Consider the following 25,141-nt stretch of genomic DNA (forward strand, 5'->3'; position numbering starts at 1 on the left):
TTCGACGAAATCGCCAGTACACACTCCAGACGTTAGGGGGCGGCAGTTGCCAGAGGCATCCAGGGACCTTATGGCGTAGAGGAAGACAAGAACACAGTCTGTCCACATTCTGCGGCTTTTTCGGTTCAGTCTCGGTCGGGGGAAAGACCGAGACCTTTTTAACAGGAGGTGGAGTCGGCTGTGCTTCAACTCCAGGTAACCGGGGGTCTGCTGCAATGTTAACACAGAGCTGAAACTACAGATCTGCTGGCTCTGATACATGACAGGTAACTTTATCTTTTGTTATTTAACATTATAGTCCTCCAGTAGTGACACATCACCATCTAGCCTAGCTAAAACTACACTTGCTCTCTATTAACGCCCCTTGAGTGACTTGCGGTGTCTTGTGGTTAGCCAAACGTCAACGGTGGCTAATGTACGTTTGTGCGAAATACATTCAGCCGACACCGACTTAAGCTGAAAAAAAAAAACACGGAAGCGTTTGTGTGAGGGCTCCGTAACGTTACACCCCCTTTTGTTGGGTATTTCACTTAATTTCCTAGTTAGCCGAGGTGTTCAGCTAGCTAGTCTGGGCTTGTCAGACGTCCAGCCACTAGACGCCGACGGACCAGTTTGCTGTTAGCGTTACTTTTCATAATCGTATTAGTTTCTCTCCTTTAAGTGACATGTGTTTGCAAGCACGCCGTTAAATCCCCGAAGCACGGCTAAACTGACCAAAAAAAAGGGGTTTAAAGGCTTCCGTAGCGAAACCCGGGGATTAGCAAGCTAACGACTGTGTACGTTCATTCATTCAGGAAGAAGAGACACAGTTGAGGAGTGATAGCATGTGTCCGCAGTTACTGCAGGGGATCTTTATGTAACTAACTGTGTTTGTTGGTATGCCTGAATCCGATTAATGCAGTTTCTTCTCCTTGCCTAGATGTCATATGCTCTACTAGACAAAGCAGCTACACTGTTTTAATTATGAGCGATGTTTAATTGGCCAACTCACAGAGAAATACAGTAAATTCTTTATCCTCACATTATCAGATCTCTGAAGGGAACCTGCTGTCTCTTTTCCAGTATACACCAGTCATGGAGTTCAACAAACTGGTGACCTTGTGGATATTTTGCTTGTGTCTCGTCGGAGAAAGTTGGAGCGAAAAACCAAGTTCACCCGCACCAGACAGCCAGGCCGTTGAAAATGGGGTGTCAGGTGAGTAATTAATGATTGAATTAGTTTGTTAATGGCCTATTTTTGTCCACCTGTTAAGCCAAGTTGACACACACACTATAGATCGGCAGTCAGAGTATTACTGTTCGTGCCACGTCTTTGTGATTGTGCAGGCTCTATATGTAGCCACGCTGAGAATAGTTCGGTCGGCATTCTCCATTAAGCCCTGTCCTCCAACTCAGATCAAGCCAGCTAGTCAAACATGAGGTAATATGTCTAATACTTAATGGAGCAAATGAGCAGGGGTCTAAGTAGTTTCTGAATCAGTTAGCAGTAATCAAGATGTTAATCGTTTACAATAAATCCTAAATTAGGATCCGTATATTGCATATTACTTCAATATTTGGCTGTACAGTGCTTAGAAGATGAAGTGTCATTCTTCATTACACTTTAATTGTGCAAATCTATATTAAAAAAAAGGTGGCCTAACACAAGTTTATCTAATTACTGAATGCACAGTACTATAGAGGGCTTCATAATGATAGTACATAGACACTCACATCTTGGATTTGCACCTCTTATCATGTGTGTCACCAGAGTTCTTAACTGCGTAACCTAATGTGTTGACTCATGTGAAGGGAAACTTGGGCCTCTGCTAATGGCATGCTCCTGTCGTGAATTGCTGCAGTACATTGCACAGCACAGTTTTTTCTCTTTATTCTAAGGTTAAATTTTAAGCACAACATGTTGAGCGAGTGTAACAAGCTTCTGTTGAAAAGACAGAAACCTTATTATATGAGGTCCTCGATCACTGTGATAATCTCTTGCCTCAATCCATGAGGTGATTTTACATGAATTATGATGGTGGTTGCATCAGTTAAGCATATCATGAGACTCCAAAACAGACTAAACTATGAAACCCAAGTCTGCTGTGGAAAAGTATGAGCCAGTTACGATAATCTGTGACCCAGGATTTTTTTTTCCAAGCGTACTAGTGTGAGAATTTCTGTTTCCAAAAGGCTTAACTGTGTGATATGCATTTCGAAATCTTTTGCTTGACTTGATTCACTTTACTTTTAGCAACAAATTGGCAAACACCTAAGGCTACATACTGGCTCAGGTTGTGATCTTTTGTCAGCACTACTGAACAGTGTGGTTAAACAGGAACTGTTGCAACATTGTCCATGTTGCTCATATGCATTTTGCATTTGAAGCACATTTTTTACTCGTGTCCCACATGTCTCAACAGTCCCAAGAGGCCAAAGTGTGGGAAAGAATTTATTCTTAACAGTGATTTTCAAAGCTTGGCAGGTATTGTGAACAGCGATGGGACATAGTAACTGCTGCAGTTGCGAAGTGACAAAGTTTTGGAGTGTGTTCTTCATCTGCATGTAGGCACACTGAATGGCTTGCGTAACACGAGCTCTTAAAAAAGGCAGGCTGACTGGTATGTAAATATCTTATCTCGTGTCTTCGGTGGTTTGCAAGCCAAATGAGAAAAAGGGCCAGGTTGGGTGTTTGGGAGTGTTACAGGTGGTAGGCTTTCACTCAGATAACTGTCATTCTTTGTTTAGGATGCTGAGTGTGAATGAGTGTTCTCTGAGGCTGAATGCTTGAAAACTGTGGCTCAAAAATTAACTTTTGGTAATGCGGAAGTTCACGTTGTGCATCCAGGCTTCCTAGTTGTGATTTAGTGGTTTCACGTAGAGGAATGTCACAGGCACAGTTTGCCAACTGCAAAACACAGACTCAGATTCATGGACACAGCGACTGCTGCAGAGGCTAATTTGTGACATGGTTTACTTTCTGTTCTCTCTCTCTCTGTAACCGCGGAGCAAACCTGTCATTGCTTGTGGTTCTGGAAATAAAGAAAATGTGGATTGTTATGATAAATTGATCAGTAGGAGGGGGCATTACGCTGTAAATGCCAGCACAATACCAACCAAATGCGCTAGGTACACGATTACACTGTTGTGTGGGTGACAGTAATTAATGATGAAGCACTATCAAGTGAGATATATGGACCTGTGCTCGGCCCTTTATGAAAGGGGAAGTGAGTTTGATTTTTGTGTACTCCTACACCATATTGTTGCGAGAATGATGTAGGCAGTATGGGAATTCATTTCAGTGTTAAACTGAAAACTAACCATCTCTCAGCAAATTGGAATTAACTAGAATATATCGTTTTATCAAGTAAAACTAAATCATTGTGATTTGAAAATTCAATCCAAATTTTTGTACAGCAGCACATTCCTGTTTGTAAAAGCAAGCTTCGGAAGTGCAAGCGTCTTTTTTGTGTGGGTGAGCAAGGCCGACCTCCCCCTCACTGTCACCTTCCTCTTTTGTGATTATAATGCATGAAAGAAAGCATACTGTGTTTGACATGCTTCTTATGTAACTTCATGTAACCAGGAAGAGGCCTCACTGAGATTGAAAATCACAAATTAGCAAGAGTGTCCAGGCTAAGATAGCGGCACATAGAGGTTATATAAGACTGGCTTAAAATGAGCTGAATAAAATATCGACTTTTGAAGGTTTCAAGGCCAGTTTACTTGTGACTTCACCGAGGTTTTATAAATTAAAAGTCACGTTGAAACATACTGGTATTACAGGCAGTCTGATGTGCCCTTTCACACAACTCTGTGTCTGCAGTATGTGCCAAACAAGGTTTCCTCTTAATGGGAGTGGCGGTGTTATCTCTGTTCTGTGGCAGAGGATTTCTAATCCCTCAGGAAGGAGCGAGAACACAGAGCGGACAGGCTTCACCAGATAAATTAGAGTCAGCTGAATTACGTGATTATTTATCATAGAAACATGTTTCTATGATTCATCTACACTTAATTGTGGAGCCCCACACACTGTATGACCGAGGCCAGACTGTCAAAATGCTGAATTTAAGTTGAACATTTAAACTAACAATCCCAGGTTTTCCGCATTAAACAGACATGTGAATTTCAGAATGATAAGAGGTTAAAAAATAATGAAAGCTCATTATTGTTAAAGGCCGAGTCATCTCGTGACGTGGCCTGTTTTTAGTCAACACACTCGCTCTGACAGTCATGGTATCTGGCTTCTTGGTAACATCCTCACAGTGAGTGAAAGGCCTTACATAAACAAGGCTTTGTCTTCAGCTAAGGAATTTTGCAGTTCACTTATCTTAACAAGTGCAAGAGGGTGAGTTCAGGCTGTCCAACCAGAGGCTTTGCATTCTGACATTTCTGCAAAAAGCACAAAAGGTCAGAAACATTTTTGAACATCACAGGATTAGTTGACATTAAGAGAGCAATTGTAGTATTGAGCTAAAATAAATACTTAAGTACCTTGATTTGTTCAATGCTTGATTCAGATTGTGTGTGTATATATACTCTATTTTTAAATGACCTTTCTTCACTGGGCTGGCTGTTTCTATTTTTAATTGAAAAACACCGTCATCACTTTTGGTGGTTAAATCTGAAAACATGACCTTCACCATCCTAGAGATTTTTGCCTCATCATGTATTAGCAGCAAAGACCATGACTTGGATTTCCTTCTAACACGTTCTGAACAGAATTTCAGGTTTTTGTTGTTTTCAAGAGTAGAGGAAGTGTAGTAATAGTATCAGTAGAAGAGGAAGTGTAAATACAATTTTGCAAATCTGTGGTCACCCATGAGTTTCAAAATTGTCTCTTAACACCATCTTAATTTCACTCTGTTTCTCCACCAGATTTTTGTCGCATCGATGAGCCACTATGCAAGGACGAGATCGCCATTCTCAGCTATGAGGCGATCCGTAGTATCCACAAGCAGATGGATGATGACGCAAATGGCAACGTAGATGTGGTAGAGACAGACGGCGTAAGTACCAGCCCAGAAAGCCATCATCAACAGGGGCTGATGCTCTGTTGAAAGGCGGTATTCTGGTTGGTGGTTAGTGGTCTTTGTTCAGTCTGGAGAGGCTTACAGCTATCACTGTGGTAATCCCCTGTCATTTGACTGGTCATAGGATTTCCTGCTAAGACAGTCGGTTAATCATATCCCTGTAATGACCTTAACTTACTCTGAGTAACTGCAGGATTTGTGTGTGCTCCAGTGCCTTTTCAACTTGTTTTTGTCAAATAATTAACCCAATTCACATTAAGTCTGGTTGTACCAGACATGCACGCTGTCGACATTGATGTTGCCATGTTTGTACAAACTACATTGTAAAATTGTCCAAAGTTGTAAGGACATTAGTGCACTTTTAATCGGAGCGTGTGTTTTGTATTTTTAAAAGGCATCAGGAATAGTGTTAGCTGCTTGTCTTTTCAGCACAGTGATTTACTTTGAAAGCACAATATAAGCAGTTACAGCTCGTGTCCGTTCACAGCTGTTTTATGCACATCACAAATCGAGTCTGTTGCTTCGCAGGCATCGCTGGTGATTTAAAGACGCTGCTTGTCGTCCATTTAGTTTACATCCTGAGAAGGCTGAATGAAATGTAGCCTTGAGAAGGCCTCTTCTGGAGCCTCGGTTTGGTTTGCTTCAGTCTGTGGTCAAGGCCAGACCACAGCAGAGGCAGCGTCGTCACTGCAGCCATCTTTGCTTTAAGATGAGACACTTGGCATGCAGATACCCCAAAGGCAAAGGATCAAGTGCGGCGCAGCGAGCACTCGCTCTTGAAGTGGCTTTGAGTCGAGGAATAGAAACCTCAACACGATTAAGAGCACTTCAGGACAGTAGTCCCGCTTCCTGTTATCATGCAGTCATTAAATAAAGAGGATAGTTGATTTCTTTATAACCAAGATCAAAGTCTACATCTGGCTTTTAAGAATAAGCTTCAGGCCTTGGCCACATTATGCTGTACGGGTCCTGCTAATTTTCCACTGAATGCATTGTCAGGAGCGTGATATTTCACCTGCAGAACACATCATCTCTCTACCCTGTAGTGAAATCCTCCCACACAAATCTATCAAGAAAGAAAGGCATCATGACTTATTACTGTCTTCCACCCTTGCTGCATGAGTTGTCTTGGGAGTGTGGTGGGAGTGGAGGTTGTTTTTAAAAACCTGGTGACTGACTTAGCCTACAATATAGTGGGCAACCAGTGGTGTAGTTCCATTGGCCGGTAATTGACCAATAGCACTCCAAAGGGGGCGAGAAAGGAAGTCAGAGTAAGATACAACAAAGACATCCAGAGACAGTTCAGAAAATACTTTTATTTTATTCTCTGGCAACTCACATCTTTGGCAGGGAAATATCATGTTTACCCCCAAAGTGTACCAACACCTCTAGCACTCACTAATTAATATGTTATGTCTCATTTGTTTCATTCATAAAAACACCAATGTGTAAAAATGTCAAGTTGCAGTTTTATGTGCTGCTGGTTACCTGACAGTGTCTGTCTCCAAACCTATCCCATCTGATTTTTGGTTTTTATTAACACCACAATCTGGCTTTTAATTGCTGTTGATCAACATGCTTGTGTCATAATGTAGAATAACTGTTAGGTGAAAAATCGCAGCAGTTTTTCAGGTCATGTATGGTTGAATTCTTCTTTTAGAGGGGTCATAAAGACCACAGAAGTGCAACAGGTCACAGTGCTCACAATAAATCAGAACCCCTAAAAAGCTAATTTCAAGCACCAAATACGGCCTTTGTCCTCCTGCTATTCATGCATTTTATTCTGTATTTATTCTTTATTTATTGAATCCCCACTCAGACTTACAGCCTGTACCGTTTAGCATGTGGGCTTTTGCAATGATATTTAATTCTTGAACTACGTGAAAGGAAAACCTTTGCATTGCAGTGTGAGATAAGAGATTGTGTCAGTAATGGGGGTAGAAATGTAGTTTTGTAACAAAAGACAATTTGCAAGGTTTGTCAGTTAATGCTTGCACAAGATCGAGTCTTTGTGACCATTACAAACATCCTTGTCACCCTGCAGTTCCTGAGAGAAGATCTAAACTACCATGACCCGAAGGCCAAGCATAACACCTTCCACGGGGATGACCAGTTCATCAGTGTGGAGGACTTGTGGAATGCATGGAAGGGCTCTGAAGGTACTGCTCTGAGGCTTTGTCTTCCCCTGAAGGCTGGCAGTGGCTGCACAAACAGGCCTTCCTTTCAGATCTTTTTTTATTTATGAGACAGTTAAACTTGTTTTGCACACTATGTTCTGCATTTACATGCTCTGCCGACACTGACTGTTTGAAATTGGGCTGAGAATTGGCACTCCGTGTGACTTTGTCCGTCTGGGCAGCAGTGCTTATATAGCCAGTTAATCAGAGTTTTTGTATTTGCATGTGGCTGAAGGTGAGAGTCCCACATTACCCCTGCTTGACCTTTACACTCACCAAACAAAGGAGCAAGGCAGTTGATCAGATGGCTTGTGAAGCAAAGTGCAGCCTGGTTATCAACTCCAGCCAGTGGCAGAGGGGACACCATTGAATCTGTCAGCACAAAATTCACAACCATGCTCTCACCTCCTATCTGCCTGTTTGGCTGGGCTGCCACGTACTCGTGCACAGCACTTCTCATGTGCTGTGCTGTATCTGGCACTCATGTCTTTTCACACCCTTTCCTCTGGCTGCCTTTCTCCCCTTTTTCGCTTGTAGCACTGACTTACCCTGCATTGCAGTTTCTTGACAGTGCTCCAGAGGTTTTGAGCCAAGAAACAGGGTTTTTGTTCAAGAGAGCAGCGCATTGACACAGAAAGTCCACAATGTTGACTGTCTGCCAGGAGCTGGGGAGCAGATTTTCCTTCCCCAGTTATCACTTTGGCCAAGCCAATGTATGTTATGCTATAGGATAGCTCATAGTTCATTCAGGATAGGGATGCATGTGTCAAGTTGTATATACAGTGCTGTTAAAAGTATTATGATAGTGAGACATTATAGTTGTGTTGGCTCATCTATTATTATTATTATACTCTCTATTAGGTTACTGCTGCCTGTTCATCAGTTTCAGATGGACAGTGTAAGTAGAAAGGGGAGATTAGAGGACAGATGGTGTTTGAAGTTGTCACAACCTTTAGTACAGTCATATGTGGTTGCAGATTTTTTTTTTTTTTTTTTTTTTTTTTTTTTTTGAAAGACTGCTTGAAGTCTATGACCCATAGACATCAACGTACGGTTATTATCTTCCTTGGCGGTGCTCTGCTTGGCCTGTACTGCAGCTGTCTGCAATTCTTGCTGCTTTCAGGGGCTTCTTGCCTTCAGTCAATACTTAAGCTAGTGAAAAACATCATCTGTTGGACTGAGGTCAGCTGACTGACTGCTTGGCTCCAGGAATATTTCTAATACTTTCTGACTGCACTGTGTGTGATGGAGATGTACCAAAGCCATGTAGCCTTGTCGGTACTGAATTCTGCAGGTATTAGATGAACGAGAAGCAATGAGTGCTGTAACCACTTCTGTTTTTTTCTTTCCCCTTAGTGTATAATTGGACAGTGGATGAGGTGGTGGAATGGCTCATCACCTATGTGGAACTGCCACAATATGTGGATGCATTTCGCAAGATGAATTTCAATGGAAGTTCCATGCCAAGGTAAGCCATATCGTGACTGTATCAGCTTCTCCGAGCTGCACTGAACCTCTATAAATGTGCCTCTTTGTCTGGACCATAAATACTTTGTGGTTTATATAAGGCTGGCAAGTCTCTCTCAGAAACACCAGTTGAACACTTCAATGAAAGTGATAAGACTCAAGCCACAGATTTTATTTATGACCACATGACAGTAGTGATGCACAATGTACCGACACAAATAATTGGCTTGATGCAACTTCTATAGCCCCAGGAATTAAAAATCCATTCACATTACCCTCTTTGTAAGCCATTACATTCCCTATTCTGACTAGTCAGTGTCATTTCCTGTGGTTTGGCTTCAATAAAAGAGATCCAGTCTGTACATTTGTCAAAATAGCACAATTAGTGCATCATATAACCATTATTCTTTTAAATCTGATTGGTTGGATTTAGATTTGTTAAAGGGTCACATTACACCTGGCTCAAAATGGATGACACCCTTTGCTCCTCCTTCCTTGTTCTTGCAATACGACTGTGTCTCTGCTCTGTCTCAGGTTGGCCATAAAGAACACCACTCTGGCGCTCTCTATTCTGAAGATTCTGGATCGCAGCCATGTGCAAAAGTTGCAGCTCAAATCTCTGGACACCGTACTGTTTGGAGCCCCGCTCAGTATGTGAAGTTCTTCTTTTTTTTTAATTCCCGTCCTCTCATTCAGAAAACATCAGTCATTTGTTTCACAGAGACAGACACTGGATGCTAAAAACTTTGTCACATACTGTAGTTTCCTGTTAGTACAGTTTTCATTGAGGTACTGAACTAGATGCTAATTTGGAGGCAGTACTTTGTAGTTGTCCTTCCAAATGAAAGGCAGTCCTTAATCTGCACATGTTGGAAGTTTATTGCTGACTCAGTATGCATAAAACGGATCATCAGGAGGCATAAAACATCTTCCATGATTAAGTCTACACTCCATTTAACTCCCTTGCAGGCAAACCAGACTTGATCCTCCTGAATTGGAAGAATATTACTATGAAACATCTGTAGGAAGTTTTGAGTTCGCATGAACAGCCCACCACCATCCACGACCATCCTGTCCACTGCTGTCACCTGCTCTCATTTTTCATCAGCACTTTTGTTTGTTTTATTTATTTTAGTCACTTCATCGACTCACTGACAAAACTGTCCTTTACTCACTTTAGTCGTCCCGTCTTTGGTCTGTCGGGGAAATCCTGTTTCCACCTGTATCAGGTTGAGGTATTGAGAATGTGAGCAGAGGGCAGACCACACTGCTCTGTATTCCAGACACACGTCTCTGCGTACTGAGACAAATAAACACACCACTCATCCTCTCCTTCTTCTCCTTCTCGAGTATCCCTGCTCCAGTTCTGTAACTACACGTTGTAATCCTTCAGGTTCTTCTCTCTCTTTTGTCCTCTGTAGAGGTTTTAACATCACAATGGATGAGGTGTGTCTAGCCGTCATACCTCTTGGCAGCGCTTTATAATTTTTTTTATTTTTTTTGCGTAATCTGAGTTGACATGTTTTCAGGATGACTGCCAAATTCCCTTTTTCCCATGAAAAACAGCAACAGGGTGTGACAGTAATGTTTTGCATTACTGGGCTTAGACAAGCAGGAAGATTCTGGACTTTGTGTCCAAATAGGAATTTATAGAGTTTACACAAAATATTAATCGTGTCCAGAATAGTTAATTTTGAAGTGGAATACTTGGGAGAGGAGGGCTGCTGAGAGCGGAAGAGCAGATGTAGTGAAGAAGAGAAAATGTAATGAACCTTCGTAGAAAGCGGGCATTTGCATTGGAGAGAAGTGTGTAGTGGTCTGTGTCTGGCATGTGTCATTGAGGATGTGTTTTGTTCGAGTCACACCCAAAGGAAGACATTAGCGAGCGCTGTCTGGCTTTGACAGCCTCTCAAAGCCAGGGGGTTCCACTAATAGTCAGACTGATGCATAGCAGCAGCATTTTAAGACACATCTCACAATGGCCTGATCCTAATCTGGTGGACAGTTGTGTAATAATTAACCCAGGCGCAGTTGGGTCCAGTTATTTCCCCTTTTGTGGTTAATTAAATGTCACTGTATGCTGTCTTGGTGGTATTTCTGAAAGGCAGTGAATGTGGTGTCTATGTAAATGACAGAAGGCAAACTGTGTTTCCTGTTAAAGACCGATAGTGTTGCAGTAAATAGAACCCGCAGCGCAGCGCAGCAGTAGGAGATTATTTTATATTATCTCAGAGATAATTCACAGCATTTCATTTTAAGCAACTGTGCTCAGTCACAATGCAGTCCCAAGACAAATTCAGCACGCATGCATTACAGTGGTTACAGTGCTCTCAGTGGTTAAGAGCTGATGATCTGCATATACCAGCCTATCAAATGTAGCTAAAGCCAACTTATTCAGTAGAATTGAGACAGCAGCAGGGGTTTACCGCAGTCCTGTAGACTTTCTGTTTCTCAGTTCTGGTACATACTTAGACACAATAGCAGGCACAGCTGGTCCAAGTCCCTTGACTCTGATGAACCTGTGTTTGTTCTGGACTTTATAAGCAAGGCTACAGGAATATACACAGCCCTGCTGAAAGATCGTTTAACACAGGCTAGAGACTCGGTGATGTACTTTTTACCGTACAGAGGGTTCATGTGGAGACGGATGTGTGTGCTGCGGAGAGGAATTGCATGGATTCATGGTGTTACTCAATTCAGCTCTTTGTCAGTAGCAGCCGGTGTTACAGAGCATATTTGTAAAGATCAGTATTTTAGGTGTCATGTGCTCCTGGTTTTATCTGAATAGAAATGAGTCTGTATTTTGTTTTTCTCCTAATTTTACTTCCTTTTTGTCTCACTCCAGGAAGTAGAAGTCATGTTTTTCTCATCTCTGTCCCGCACACCCCTTTGCAGGTTTTGCAAGAAAAACTTGCCTCATCGTTTAGCTTGCAAGGCTGAAATTCAGGCTTTTTGTCAGTTGCTGCATGACAGTGCTCTTCGGACTCGTCAAATGACAAATGGATTCCATTGAAGCCAAGTTGATTCTGGATTTTATTTTAAGATGACCTTTTGTGAAAGTTCTCCTCACTTGAAAGTGAATCTAATCTAAGGCTTCTTATAAATGGGATAGCTGCTTTCTGGCTGCTGAGACTTTTAATAGCCATGAATGACAATGACAACATGACACATTGTTATTCAGAGGAATAGCTGCTTGGATTTGATTAAAAGCCCCTCATATGTCCCAAAATGATATAGTTGCCATTGTTTGGTTTTCTGTGCATGTTTGTCAGCATTGGTTTCCTGACTGAAATAGGCCGTGTTAAGCTGGCTTTGTCGTGGTCTTTTGCACCAGTGTCCTCTCACCGCAACTGAACTTGTGCTACTGACTTTCCTATTTGTGTCACTCCACAACACTTGCAGTATGACTAGGCTACGATCAAGCACAAGCTTCACACCATATCCGTGTGAAGCTTGCTCATTGTGAGACAGCTTTGTCTTATAATCTTGATGTATATTGCCTGGCTGCATTTACTCTTCTATTGGTTTATCATATGATTTTGATGTTTATTACGTTGCTAAAATGTCTTCCTTATTTTTCTCTTTTTATCAGTGAACAGACACAACCACTTGAAGGACTTCATGCTGGTAGTGTCTATAGTCATAGGCATGGGTGGCTGCTGGTTTGCCTACATCCAGAACCGCTACTCTAAGGACCACATGAAGAAGATGATGAAAGACCTGGAGGGCCTGCAGAGAGCTGAGCAGAGTCTGCATGACCTACAACAGAAGTGAGGGTTTTTCCCACCACCTACACAACAAGCTGTGTTATACTCTACAGCTGCTGTATTGTGCACACATTAGTTTTCTATTTTCACATAAAACACACTTTATATTAGAACGCTTGAACATCAGACTAGTCCATATATGCTCATTGTCTACAGTATAGCCTTCAAGCACTGCTGTGAAATGACTTCAGACTAACTTTAACCCAACGGTATTTTTATTGCTAATAATTACCACCCTTAAAACATCAGCCAGTGTTGGGCTGGGATCGCTGCTGACATGTCTTGCATGCACAGTTATTCCTCACACATCTCTAGCTCATTGATTTATTGAGTGGGTAGCCTCCAACATTTACCAAATTAGGGGGGAAAAAAAGACAGTTTGCTCTCAGCATGTCGCAGTTTTATGCTGCAGCGTTCTGCTGTAAAATCTAATATGTAGGGCTGATTAATTAATCCATATTAACTAAGATAATTGTGACAGTTTTGAGAGTGAGAGCGATATGGCAGTCTGAACAACAGCCTTACTCATTACTTGTATAAAGCTTTTGGTGTGTGAAATCACACCCCTGCTCTTTTTTTAACCTGAAAGTTACCAGTTTATTTCACAAAAAGCCTGCAGGAAATCCTGTCAGTCTCAACAATGTCATTATTCAAATGAGGCATGCTTGATTGTTAAAAATTTGCATATAGTGGTTCTGAGTCCTGTATGTATTTCCACAGTCACAACTCAGTCATACGTCATAACGCTCACATTGTTGTGTGTACAGAGCCACATTGTCCTAAACTGGGAAGTGGATGACTGTTGTTACCTTTTAGACAAATGACTGTAGATTCATTGAATTAGATAAGTCACATTGAAATTAAACGTAACCATTAAATTACACGAAGAGACAAGATTTGTGTAACGTAGACACATGAGTGGTTGAGGAAACATGAGAGCAGGAGTGCTGTTTGAACAGCTGGAGTGGTATTTAAGCCAGTTTGACAACTCTGTACACTGTGCCAATGGCAAGGTGTCATTTTTAGCTCACTGGGTCATGTTTGAGTTGGAAGCCTCAGCGGCTGACTAAAGAGTCAGCAGGAGCACAGTATTGCATTCACTAGCTAACTGCCAGGTCGTGTGTTTTCAAAATTTTCAGTTTGTATGCTCTTTAAAATACATTTCCATGCAGACTTTTGGAAGGGAGAAAAACAAACAAACCAGCCATGTTGGTTTGGTGTATTACAAACTTTTGGGATGGAAGCAGGAGCTTTGCTTTGAGCAGTGATGATCATTGATGTGGATATGGCACGAGTCGTTTTCCTTTCATTAGACCAATCTTTGCTCAACAATAGTGGACAGACATTAATCTCAGTAACAAATGCTGCTGCATATCACAGGTCAGATGAGTGCAGACTGTCAGGGTTTGGCCGGCTCCCAGGCATTACCATGAAATCACGACAGCAGGGTCTCAGTGATCAAGGCGTGCAGTTAGGCTTCTTACATGAATCATATATAGTGTGAAACAGTATTTGACAGTAAGGTTTGCCTCAGTCTGCATTGAGGATGTGCTGAGAGTCCAAAGCTTCGTTCACAGCATTGATGTTTGAATTCTGCATCAACATTCGAATCTTCTTCTTCTTCATTCTATTTAAACAGCACGGTCTCTTTCCCAGGTGGTCAAACACTTACATTTTCTCATGCCCCTCAGCGGCTCATCCAGACCCGAGCTATAGGCTCTGATACAGACCCACAAGGTCCCCTTTAGGGGCCTTATGAGACACTCGGGGCTTTTAAGTAACTCCAATGTAAACACAATGTAAAGTATAGTAATTTGTGAATGTTGTGTGTCTGCAGTATAGTACGCACTGTGCTCTGACACAGGTTACTTCACATCTAAGAGGTATATGAAGTAGAGCCAGATGCATATAAGCAACTTGCAGTATCATGAGGAATAAAAAAAGTTAAAAGACAAATCTTAACTATTTTGGTCCTGGTAATACTTCAAGGAATGCTCAGAATGTGCTTTTAAGCCTGCACCGTCTCCTCTTGTTCCTTTAAAGGATAGTCAAACACAGCTTCAGCCTCAGGTCAGGGTTGCTTTTTTCTGTAGTTTTTTATAACTTTGGAAAGGAGAGGTATTACCAAGGAGTGCAGAGCCATTGTCTAAAGTCACAGTGACATTTCATGTTTTGCCGCTGATGTCTTGCACCTGTTGATGTGATTAAAACATGTTAGAGGGCCTGGGACATAACTTGAAGGTAAGGCTGCTTACAGTCTGACACCTGGTCGCTCCCTTTTTATAAAGTCAAGACCTCACCTGTGTGCTATTATTGCCTGGAGGCAACACACCCGCTCCCCAGAGGTTGACCCCCGGAAATGTCCTGACCACAGCAAATCAGAAAGCAGAGTCTCTGCAGATAAATACACTGTCACACACTTCTAGCGTACCTTTTAACATGAAGTGACTGTTGAAAAGTCAGCTGTCACTATAGCTGCATTGTTGTAGGCCACAAATGCAGCAAAACTACATACAGTGGTCAATGATCAGTGTCAGTATGTTGTGATATCGGGTTATGCCAGTGAAACAACAACATCAGCAACATATTGGAGGTGTTTAACTGTGCTTTATTAAAGTAAAAACCAAACGGCAGGCTCAGTCTCATTCAGAGTACAGAGCAGTGACAGGCGCTGCCGCTTGACTGCATATCAGTCCTGTCTTGATGCTAGTGGACATTAACCAAGGGGAGACGAGCTGCTGTAGGCATGAAAACTTTCAATTTTACTACCCTTATTACTCACATGAGTTGCTCTTTATATCAGTCAGCTGTTTGGGAGACACGGGTTTTTGAAACATGAGACAATACGCTCCGATGAGCATCAAATCGACCAGAAAGACAAGCCTTGGGTTGGTTACTTGGCGTTTGTGTCGGCCCAGGATTCTTTATCTTCTGTACACTAACACCTCTTCCTGTTGCACTGTAGTATCTACGTCATGGCTTCTGTGTATGCATATTTTATATAATGTTCATTTGAGGTGTATTTCTTTATTGGAGCACCACAATGACAGAGTGGAAAGTATTTTTGTGGGATTTGCCTGCTGAATACCAACCAAAAGAGCCATTGACTGCTCCGCTGGGGACAAACCATTGAGGTCAAACTCTGTTCCTCTGATAGACTGCCAGTCAGTGCGTGGTTTCTGTGGCTGTGTGTACTTTGATCAGTTGTGAAAACACACCTGCCACTGCCAACTTTGAAATGGGCTCTGACATTTCTCTCTTGCTAAGCTAATTGTTAATGCTTAATTCTCTGCAGATGAAACCACAGAGCTTTCAGTACATCCTGAAGGCCCACAGGTGCAGACATGGTTCAGTGGGCTCTGCAGGTACCACAGCTGACTGTCATACCTTGTTTTTGGTATGTTGTTTTGGACAGTGCTGTGCTGCTTCTCCGTGACCAGTGCAGACATTGCATTATATCTCAAATCCCAAAGTTCTGGCTATTCATTCAGTATTCCAGTATAATTTATATGCTGCGATTCAGTAGTGTTGTGCAACCACATTTAAATCTAATCTGTGGTGGGTAAGCGCTCTGGGAAAGGACGAGCAAGCTAATTGTCTTGTGCCTGTTCCTCATTAAGTCGAATACGTTTCATAAAGCATAATTATGTTAAAATGATATTCATTATACAGAAGATTTGCAGTAGCTTGGGTTTTAATCTTGATTTGTAATCAAAAGACAATGTTAAGTGAAAATCAATCAAGTTAGCTTATGTATCTCCTGCCAAAAGCAGGTGATTCATAGACTTTTCAGAGTTTGTGTTAAACTACGCAAAATCAGATCTCTCTAAATGTGTTGCAGCCTGGACAGCCAAGAGCTGTGCCTGTGGGGATGGATGTAGCATTATATCGTAGGTCAGTGTGACCAGTGAGAAGAGAGACTTTCATTTCACACAGTGCATGTTTTTGAAGCTGAGAGAGGGAGAGAGAGAGAGCTATGTCCTCTGTCTGCGGCCGTGTCTTTTCCTCCTGATCCCTGCTGCCAGCTGCTCTCTTTCCATACCTTCAAGCAGATCCTGTGGTGGTATCAAGTAGCCTGGCCCAGTCATGACTTCCCTGTTGGGAGACAGCGGGAGGAGGCTTTGACTGGAGCTGGATTTCCTGGGTGCTTTTTTACTGCGCCGTTTGACCCAGCCTCTACCTCACCAGTGGGAGATGGTGTTAAGCATGACTGCTTAACATGTCAGCTCTAGTGCTAATTCACCCACATTTGGATCGGGGTGTGGTGTGCAGACAGATATTCTGGAAAGAGACTGGCGACAAGGACAACAACACTGTGACAACATCATGTGATGGGCATTAAGGTTTTTTTTCCACACAAATTGATTGTTTAGGAAAGTAAGATAGATGCAAATGTAATTATATTAGTGTATGGAATCTCGTGGGGTATTATTTACCTGCTCCAAAGTCTGCAGAGACATTGTGTCTGCGCCCTGTGAGCTCTGCAATGCAGGTCAGATGAAACAGCATTTGGCGTCTTCTCTCGGGGCACTGTAGCTCTGCCAGTGCTTTCGAATCTCAGCTAGAGAATGGTAGAGGTCAGGGTCGAAAGCATTAGCAGGACTGCTCACCACCCACATTTTCCATAGCTAGCTCTATGGATCACCTTTCATTTCTCTGCTCCGTCTGCTGTTGTGTTGAGCCTGACAGGAGGACAGTGCTTCTCCCTAGTGACTGAAACACAGTACTGCCTCCTGCCCTTCAACGTCTGGACACGAAAAACAGGATTTGTTTTGCTGTAGTTTTGTTGTGTCGTAAGCCTCAGTAGTATGCTTTGGGATTTGGCATTTGGAAGTTCCAAGATTAAAACAGATGACGGTATCTTGAAATGTTGTGTGTCTAAGCAAAAATAATTATGTCAGGGTGACAAGCCGCACTTTTAAAAGTAAACTTTGTTTAAGAGGCTGCTCTAAAAATATTCCACATTCAAACTAACACGTATGTTTGGGATACTACAGGAGCACTGGGTACCACACTGTACTGTTCTAAAGTTACACGCTGGCAGCTGTTCCCATTCTTGGCTCTGCTCCCTCTGATGTCAGTTTATTGTGAGCTGCCTAGCAGCTGACCGTGGCTCCTTGCTTTCTACATGATAGCCATTGTTTCCGGTCGTGCTTGGCTGATGCAAGTCCTACATTCCTCACATTCGTGACACTCACACGCTTAAACGTCACACCTGGCTACAGAAAATGACACTGGTACCTAATATGCCATGTTTTTTTGTTGTACTTCGCTGATGACGAACCAGAATGCGAAAATAACAGTTTCTCTTTGGTCCTTGTTGTCAGGCTGCAGATCGCACAGGAGGAGCACCGTACAGTGGAGGTGGAGAAGGTGAACCTGGAGCAGAAGCTGAGGGATGAGATCAACACAGCCAAGCAGGAAGCTCAGCGGCTGAGGGAGCTGCGTGAGGGCACAGAGAATGAGCTGAGCCGCCAAAAGTACGCTGAAGAAGAGCTGGAACAGGTACCTGCAAAGTGACACGTGATTTAAACATGGAGCTCGTAGTTTGCAGTGAAGCTGGATAAATAGTGTTTTATGAAGGTGGCAACTGCACAGTATGTTTAGGTCTATCAGATTCACACTGGCTATAGTATAAATACACCCACTGAAGTCTTTGTCCATTAGGAATTTGGCAGGAACAGCACAGCACAGCACAGCCCACACAAGTAAGCAAAACACATGAGTATTTGTTTGAAGGACTATCACAGTGATCTAATTCAGACACTTTGGTCACAGTCTTTTTTTGTCCCATTCAGAAACGCAGTGATAACTTGGAAACAGACAAGGCTTTCAGACTGAGTGTAGCAGTGCGCCGTGACTTTCATGTTCAGTTGAAGCTATTTACTGATACAGCCTGTGACTATAAACATGGTTATTTGAGTTTTGTGAATGTGTAAGATTGAGACATGTTGCTCTTTTATTTTGGTTGCAAAGTTACACGTAGCTTGTGCAATTCTCCTGTTTAAAAAAGATGAAAATGCTAACAATAAAACAATGATTGCCAAGAATGTGTTTCAAGACAATACAAAGTGAATGTGTGTGTTGTTAGTGTGTGTTGTGTTCATTTGTCTTCTTATGTTTGACATTTGTTGCAGGTGCGCATGGCACTGAAGAAAGCAGAGAAGGAGCTGGAGTCACGGAGTAGCTGGTCCCCTCCAGAGTCCCTCCAGAAGTGGCTGCAGCTCACCCATGAGGTGGAAGTGCAGTACTACAACATCAAGAAGCAAAACGCTGAACGGCAGCTCCTGGTGGCCAAAGAGGGGGTGAGCATGTAAAAGAGCTAAAGAGCGATGGCATTCATGCTGTTCAAGAGTTCGTGTTGTCAAATCTGTGTCAGCTGTTAATGCAGTAAAAATATAATCTCAGTAACTGTGAAACAAGCAGAGATAAATGTTGGGTCATCTGTTTTTACAGGCAGAGAAGATAAAGAAAAAGAGGAACACTCTCTTTGGGACTTTCCATGTGGCTCACAGCTCCTCCCTGGATGATGTGGACCACAAAATCCTGGCAGCAAAGTAAGTCAGAGATTTTTTCCAAACTGGTCATCCTATTCAGACAGGATTCATATTCCAGGTAATTTTAATTGAATTACACAAGGACCGGAGAGTTCACTGAGAAACAGGAGGTAATCGCAGCTGTTATTATTACTGAGGTGGAGGTGAAAAATGACCTACGTAATGCTACAGACTGACCTGCCATCACTGACCAGAACAAGCTTAAAAATCACCCAGAAATCCAGCTCGAACGCGGCTTTAGACTTTTCTTGCGTATGTCAGATTTAGATCATTTGAATCATGTCTCTTCATGCAGTGTTAATCATGAGTTACTCTTCATCTTCGCCTTCTGCTACTTCTTTTGTCTTTCGCAGACAAGCTCTGGGCGAGGTGACGGCTGCTCTGCGAGAGCGGCTTCATCGCTGGCAGCAGATAGAGATCCTCACAGGTTTCACCATCGTCAACAACCCAGGCCTCCCCTCGCTGGCCTCATCCCTCAACCTGGACCCCGCCTTCATGGGCGGCAGAGCTACACCTCAGCACTTCGTCATGTCCGACGACATGGACGACTTGGACGAGGGTATCGTGCCTGGAACTCTGCAATGTAAGAGTTCATCTGAATCTCTCGTCCAGTCTGTGGGGATTAGCAAACGAAGCACTAAACACACCAAGACCCTGCTGGGGAAATCCAAAAATCCTCCCTCATGAGAATTTGGACCTTTTATGCTACATTTATCTGAATCTGTCCTCGTGGCCGCCCTGGTGATGTAGGTAGCGAGGGTCACACGTGTCTGTGATTGAACGAGTGTTGTTTTACATTTGTATGATGTGTATCTTGTAAATTCACATAATTGTTGTTCTTTTGCACACAATTCCAGCTGAATGCCTTCTTGTTGATTGTTCTCATTTTGGATAAAAGTGTTTACTTGACTCTCAGTCGATCATGCAGACTGAAGACTCCTGTGACTTTCCTCTGGAAACTGAACTGTCAAGAAAAATATACTTCTTAATGAGAACAAGTTTTTGTGTAGTGGTTGTGTCCTGATATGTGCTACAGATCTGCTTTTGGTCAAACAGCTGCAGCCAAAGGAAACGCGTTATACGGAGTCAGTGCCCAATTCAAATTCTTTTTTAGGTTGAATATGAGACACAAAAAATACGCAAAAGCTGCCCATCATTTTTATGGAATCTTTATGTAAAGAAACACTTACTATTTTCATTGCAGAATTCTGGGCTGAACTCATGTCACATCTTTATCTCATCAACTAAATTCTGATGACCCTTTGTAGCCGTGTTGTTATAGGCTCCATATTTGACTTCTTATTACGGCACGTCAGGCTTGAGCTTGACTAACTGCAGGCCAAAGTTGCGCTGCAGAATCCTTTTCCGACAGCAATAGTGAGTAAGTCTTTTAATCAACATTAATTGCACTCCCTATCTCACCCCCCTCTCTCCCTCCACCACCTCTCTGGCATTTGGCTTCCACTGTTGTCTCGGCCTAACTGCAGATGCCACCCGGCTGTTGGAACGGCGAGCCAGTGACCTGTGGTCCGTTGGTTCAGACTGTCAGCCGCTGTGGAAATATCCTGGTTGGCCATTTATTCATGCCCCAGTTCAGTCCTCGGTTTGACATCCCTGTCTCTCCCCCTGACTCAAAGCCACACAGAGCTATAATACTTTTTAATTGGACCGTTGGCTGCAGATGGACACAGCTGAAAGGGAAAAATTGCTCCATGCTGCGTTCATCGAAAAAACACCTCACACTAGTTGCTTGCTTGCCACATTTACCTTACCAGTGTTGTCACCACCCAGTGCACCCCTGCTTTCTTCCCTTAGTGAGTTGTCACTTACTTTTACTGTAAATGGGCTGATGGTTGTTTAATATATATTTTGTATTCATTTTAAACAAGAGATCATAGTTGGTAACACAATCACTGTTTCTCCTTTTGTTTGATTTAATATTTTACTCTGTGAGGAGGAGAGATAAAACAGGAGCGTTGGGATTTTCTCATAAAGTAATAACAGTCTGCGGCGTAAAGGCTAAATTAGTAAATGGGATTTATGTCTGAGGCTTTAATCATATTCAAGTTTTAAGTCGGTTAAAGTGAAGAGAAATGTATCCCAGCACCTGTGTATCTTTCCACTGATCTCCCACTCGGTCTCCCCTTCTCCGTCACGCTTTGTTTCATGAGTGGTTTTTGATAATTCTGTTGTTTTGTGCCCACAGCTCCCAGTATGATGTCCCTGCGCCAACGCCACATTGACCCACAGCTTGCCATGGGCTCCCAGAGGTTGGTAGAGAGCTGCCCGTTGGCGGGGCAGCAGGGAGAGGGATCCCCTTACCCATCCAGGTCTAGGGCCACCCTCAGACAGTCACGCAGCCAGTCGTTTGGCCAGCTCGAGTGTCTCCCTCTGCTTCCTCTTTCCTCAGCTGTGTCTCACCCCTCCATCATCTGTGCCTCCAGCCCAAACCCTCAGTCCCTCTCCTCTTCCTCCTGCTTACCCAGCTCTATGGGTGGCGCTGTAGCCCCCCATTCCTCCCACATATGTCATGCTTCTTTCCAGCCCATGGACCCCATTCCTGATTTCACCTTCTCAGACGTGTCCAAAGCACACTCTTCATGCTGCGACAGCTTTGGGTACCCGTCTTTTTTCCCGATTCTCCACACACATCGCATGTGCGTGGGTGTTTTTTTTTTTTTTAACACCACCTGCTCTCATTTCATTTTTGTAACACATGTATCATCGCGTTGGGACCTTCTGTACATCATTTTTTTTTTTTTTACATCATTTTTTCCTTTTAAAGTCCATTTAACTTTGTCTTGCTCTCTGTAGTTTTCATTTTTCTTGTACTCATTTTGCTTTCATGCCTTTGCACCAGATGATGCACCTGATCACCGAGTCTTTGCATTTACTGTTTCTCAGCCTTTCTCAGTGTTCCTGGTGTTCTTTGCCTGCTCAACTAACCAGTGTGGAGCTCCAGTGTCCAGGCTGTGTCCAGCGTGTCCATGGCTTTGCAGGCATAGTGTAGATAAACCCCAGCATGCAGAGCTTCAACCTCAAACTGTTTGGATTTGGGGTGTTTTTGTCCTCTAACAGGGTTTTTTTCTTCCCCACAGGGACCTAAATCGCTCTGACTCCGACTCCTCCCTGTCCCTCTCTCAAGTTGGCGATCGGCTATCTGCCTACAGCTCCAAAGGCCACCTAATCAAGCCCACCTCTCTCATGCACGGCCTCTCCGGTCGTGCAGATGATGCCGTCTCACTGCATGCTCACACCCCCAACGGAGGGAACCGCATTCATGAGGTCAGTCCCGCAGAGCCGGTCCCTGACAGCCCCATACTCATGAAGAACGTGTATGGCATGGAGAAGTCACCCAGCCTGGGAGAAATCAACAGCCTGTCGGAGTCATCCCGCTCCCTCAGCCCCAATTCCACCGAACCTGACACACCGTCACCTACAGGAGGAGGGCAGCCGGGGGCCGTGGGGGCAAAGGGCAGCACCCGCATCCCGCAGCTGTCCTCCAAGAAGAGCCCGCTGGAGGAGGACAGCGGCTCTACGGGAGAAGACACAGATTCCACTGCCAGCCGCAAGAAACACACCTTCAAGATCTTCAAGAAACAGAGGAAATAAGGGCTACATGAACTACAGGCGATCAAAGCTGCTTGACTGTATTCCTCTGGTCTGTTTTTGAAAAAGGTTTTCGGGGGTTCATTAATGGCTAAACGATGGCACAAGTCGCTGCCATAGCCGTTTTTGTAGGGACAACACCTACTCAGAGAAACTGGACTGTGGGAGCAACCAGCTGTTCAGTTTTATCTGCTTACTTGGTCAATGTTGAATATGTGGGGAGTGGGTCGGTTTGTATATTGGAATGTAAAGTATTATTTATTCTGCAGGAAATTGTGCCAGTCTCAAAGGGAAATGTGTCTCCCAGTTGGTTTTTCTTTCTTGTTCTACAATCTATAACATTTTGCATGTCTTCACTTTTGTTTGACTGATACTCGAATGCTCTTAGTGTTTGCTTGGTTCTCGTCGTTAACCTGCTTAGAAACACTTGATGTTTTTTTATGACTACCTAACCACCTAGCCTACAAATCCAAAGTGAATGCACACTTTTTTTCCACTGAGTACTTTGTTTCTGTTGATGGTTACAAGTTTTTCTGTCTTTTGTCGTCTTCTTGGCAGAGCAAATGACACTTTCAGAGGATCCTCAAGCAGAAGAATTGTGCTAGAAAGCTCAGACTGCTGAATTAGTGACTCAAATTTCACGTTTAGCTGTCAGAAAATGTGTTGTTTGAACACAGTACAGCAACAGTAGCTACTTGGTGTGATGTAGACTCTCTAGCAGTGAAAATACGAGTTAGAAATGCTGAATAATAATTTGCAACCCAAATGGCATCACCTTGTATAGACAAAGAGTTGGACGAGTGCGCAATTTCCCCACAAAATTCCACAATGCATTTAGACCTTTTGCTTTATTTTTAGTATTTAGGATTGAGTGCATGTGAGCATGAGAGAGTGAGAGAGAAGTGCTTAGATGAAAGGTCCAGCTTTTAAACGAAGTGTTTGAAGATCCTGCCTGAAGTAGGTATCCCATTATTGTTAGGCAGAAGCGTTCATCATTACCGAAACATTAAACAAAACCGTCTGAAAATACCTGTGACTGCGTGACACTGAACATTTTGTATCAGACTAAAAAAATGAGGATACTCTTTGGAGAAAGTGGACAGTATATAACATTAAAACAACACGTGAAGCGCTTTTTTTTTTTTTTCACAACTAGTAAAAAAAAAAAAAAAAAAGTGAACAGCTGTGTTTTGTTTTTGAAGATTCTGCTCTTAATAAATGGGATGCCGGATAAATGAGATCCAACATTTTCCACTGATGAGAAATTTGAAGAACCGGATGCCAGTTCAGCTTAAATCTTGGCTCCAGCTGTTTTCATGATTATTCAGGCGGGCAAAGAAAACTTCACAGCAGTCAGTCAGTCAGTGAGGAGTGGGTGCTGGTAAGGGCTATAGTTACAAGGCAAAATCACTTGCTCTGTATAAGATGGAGATTTTCATGTCGTAACCACTTTGTAATTTTTTATGAGAGATTTAGCTCAACAAGTTACGGAAGCAGAAGACCAGTCAAAGTGCCAACATCTATTTCTGTCAGAGGCCTTTGTATTTGTAGTGTGTTTGGCCCTTTGAGCCCATTTTACACAGAACAAAAAAATGTATATCCTGACTTTAAATGCTGAATGTTCCAGGGTATTGTTGCTGTAACAGTATCCTCAGTAAGGTATGTTTACATTTGTTACAGATAATGACTATCCTCCAATTACCACAACAAAGAACATTGTGCCCGTTTCAATATTGACAGCTTCATGCGAGCACAGAACTATGCATCAGTAGTTGTAGGTTATTACTAAAGTAGTGGGGACGATTAGGACGTTCCTGACCGATGAACAACCAAAAAGTGCTGCAAAAGACACAGTTGGCCTCCCCCAGCCTCATAATGTAACAGGTGGTTTCGATGTATACGACATATTTAAATATTTTACTTTAGAGACCAGTGAAAAAATATATACTATCAATTTCCTACTGGTACTTTTTTAAGGTGTCATTTGTACCTCTTTTGCACGACAAAGCTGTAAATGGATTATGCCATCAGAATGTGTGCGAGTGTGAGTGTGTGTGTCCGTCTGCTCCCAGTATAATGCACTGTAATGTTGATGCATGTCAACTACTGTAACGAAACCTATATTGGGTTAGAAGAGTGGATCGGCTTACGCTCTTTGCTCCCCACCCTGCATTTTCTTTCTCTTTATTTTGGGCTTCTATTTATGAATACATACAGTATATTTGTACAGAGAAAATGATAATTTTTGCATCTTCTGTGATGGTCTAAGACTTTTCTGGCACTCCTGCATGATAGCAATAAACTATTTTGAATGAAAGATGAGCTGATTTGTTGTAGACATTGCACCACACGCTGCACAAAACTTAGGACGCATTGCATCTCACTCTGAAAGTTCAGTGTTCTTAATGAATTTGCTGTAAAACAAAGAAATTTAATTCAAACGTAAATATAAAGTCATTGCAGGTGAATTATGCTAGTGTACCTTAATATTGGTAGCCCAGTTCACAAAGCTCCACCTTAATGCACTGTGTATACAGTGATTGGGTGGGGCT

At 42.8% G+C, this 25,141-nt stretch overlaps 1 protein-coding gene across 3 annotated transcripts; it reads left to right on the top strand.

Moving 5' to 3' along the window:
- The first annotated feature begins 93 nt into the window (after positions 1-93).
- Positions 94-24,906, top strand: stim1a (stromal interaction molecule 1a). Of its 3 annotated transcripts, XM_076734477.1 has the most exons (14): positions 94-266; positions 1,063-1,195; positions 4,858-4,988; positions 7,057-7,171; positions 8,546-8,657; positions 9,191-9,306; positions 12,249-12,426; positions 17,751-17,928; positions 18,561-18,728; positions 18,880-18,980; positions 19,334-19,563; positions 20,468-20,548; positions 21,187-21,250; positions 22,079-24,897. In XM_076734477.1, the coding sequence occupies exons 2-14, from the start codon at positions 1,075-1,077 to the stop codon at positions 22,590-22,592; spliced, it is 2,109 nt and encodes a 702-aa protein (XP_076590592.1). In that variant the 5' UTR covers positions 94-266; positions 1,063-1,074; the 3' UTR covers positions 22,593-24,897. The 3 variants fall into 3 exon arrangements, with proteins under 3 accessions (XP_076590592.1, XP_076590590.1, XP_076590591.1); XM_076734475.1 differs by lacking the exon at positions 20,468-20,548 and having other exon boundaries at positions 22,079-24,906; XM_076734476.1 differs by lacking the exon at positions 20,468-20,548 and having other exon boundaries at positions 127-266; positions 1,030-1,195; positions 22,079-24,906.
- Positions 24,907-25,141: the final 235 nt, after the last annotated feature.

This window comes from Chaetodon auriga, chromosome 7 (assembly GCF_051107435.1).
Source record: "Chaetodon auriga isolate fChaAug3 chromosome 7, fChaAug3.hap1, whole genome shotgun sequence".
In the NCBI taxonomy this organism is placed as follows: domain Eukaryota; kingdom Metazoa; phylum Chordata; class Actinopteri; order Chaetodontiformes; family Chaetodontidae; genus Chaetodon; species Chaetodon auriga.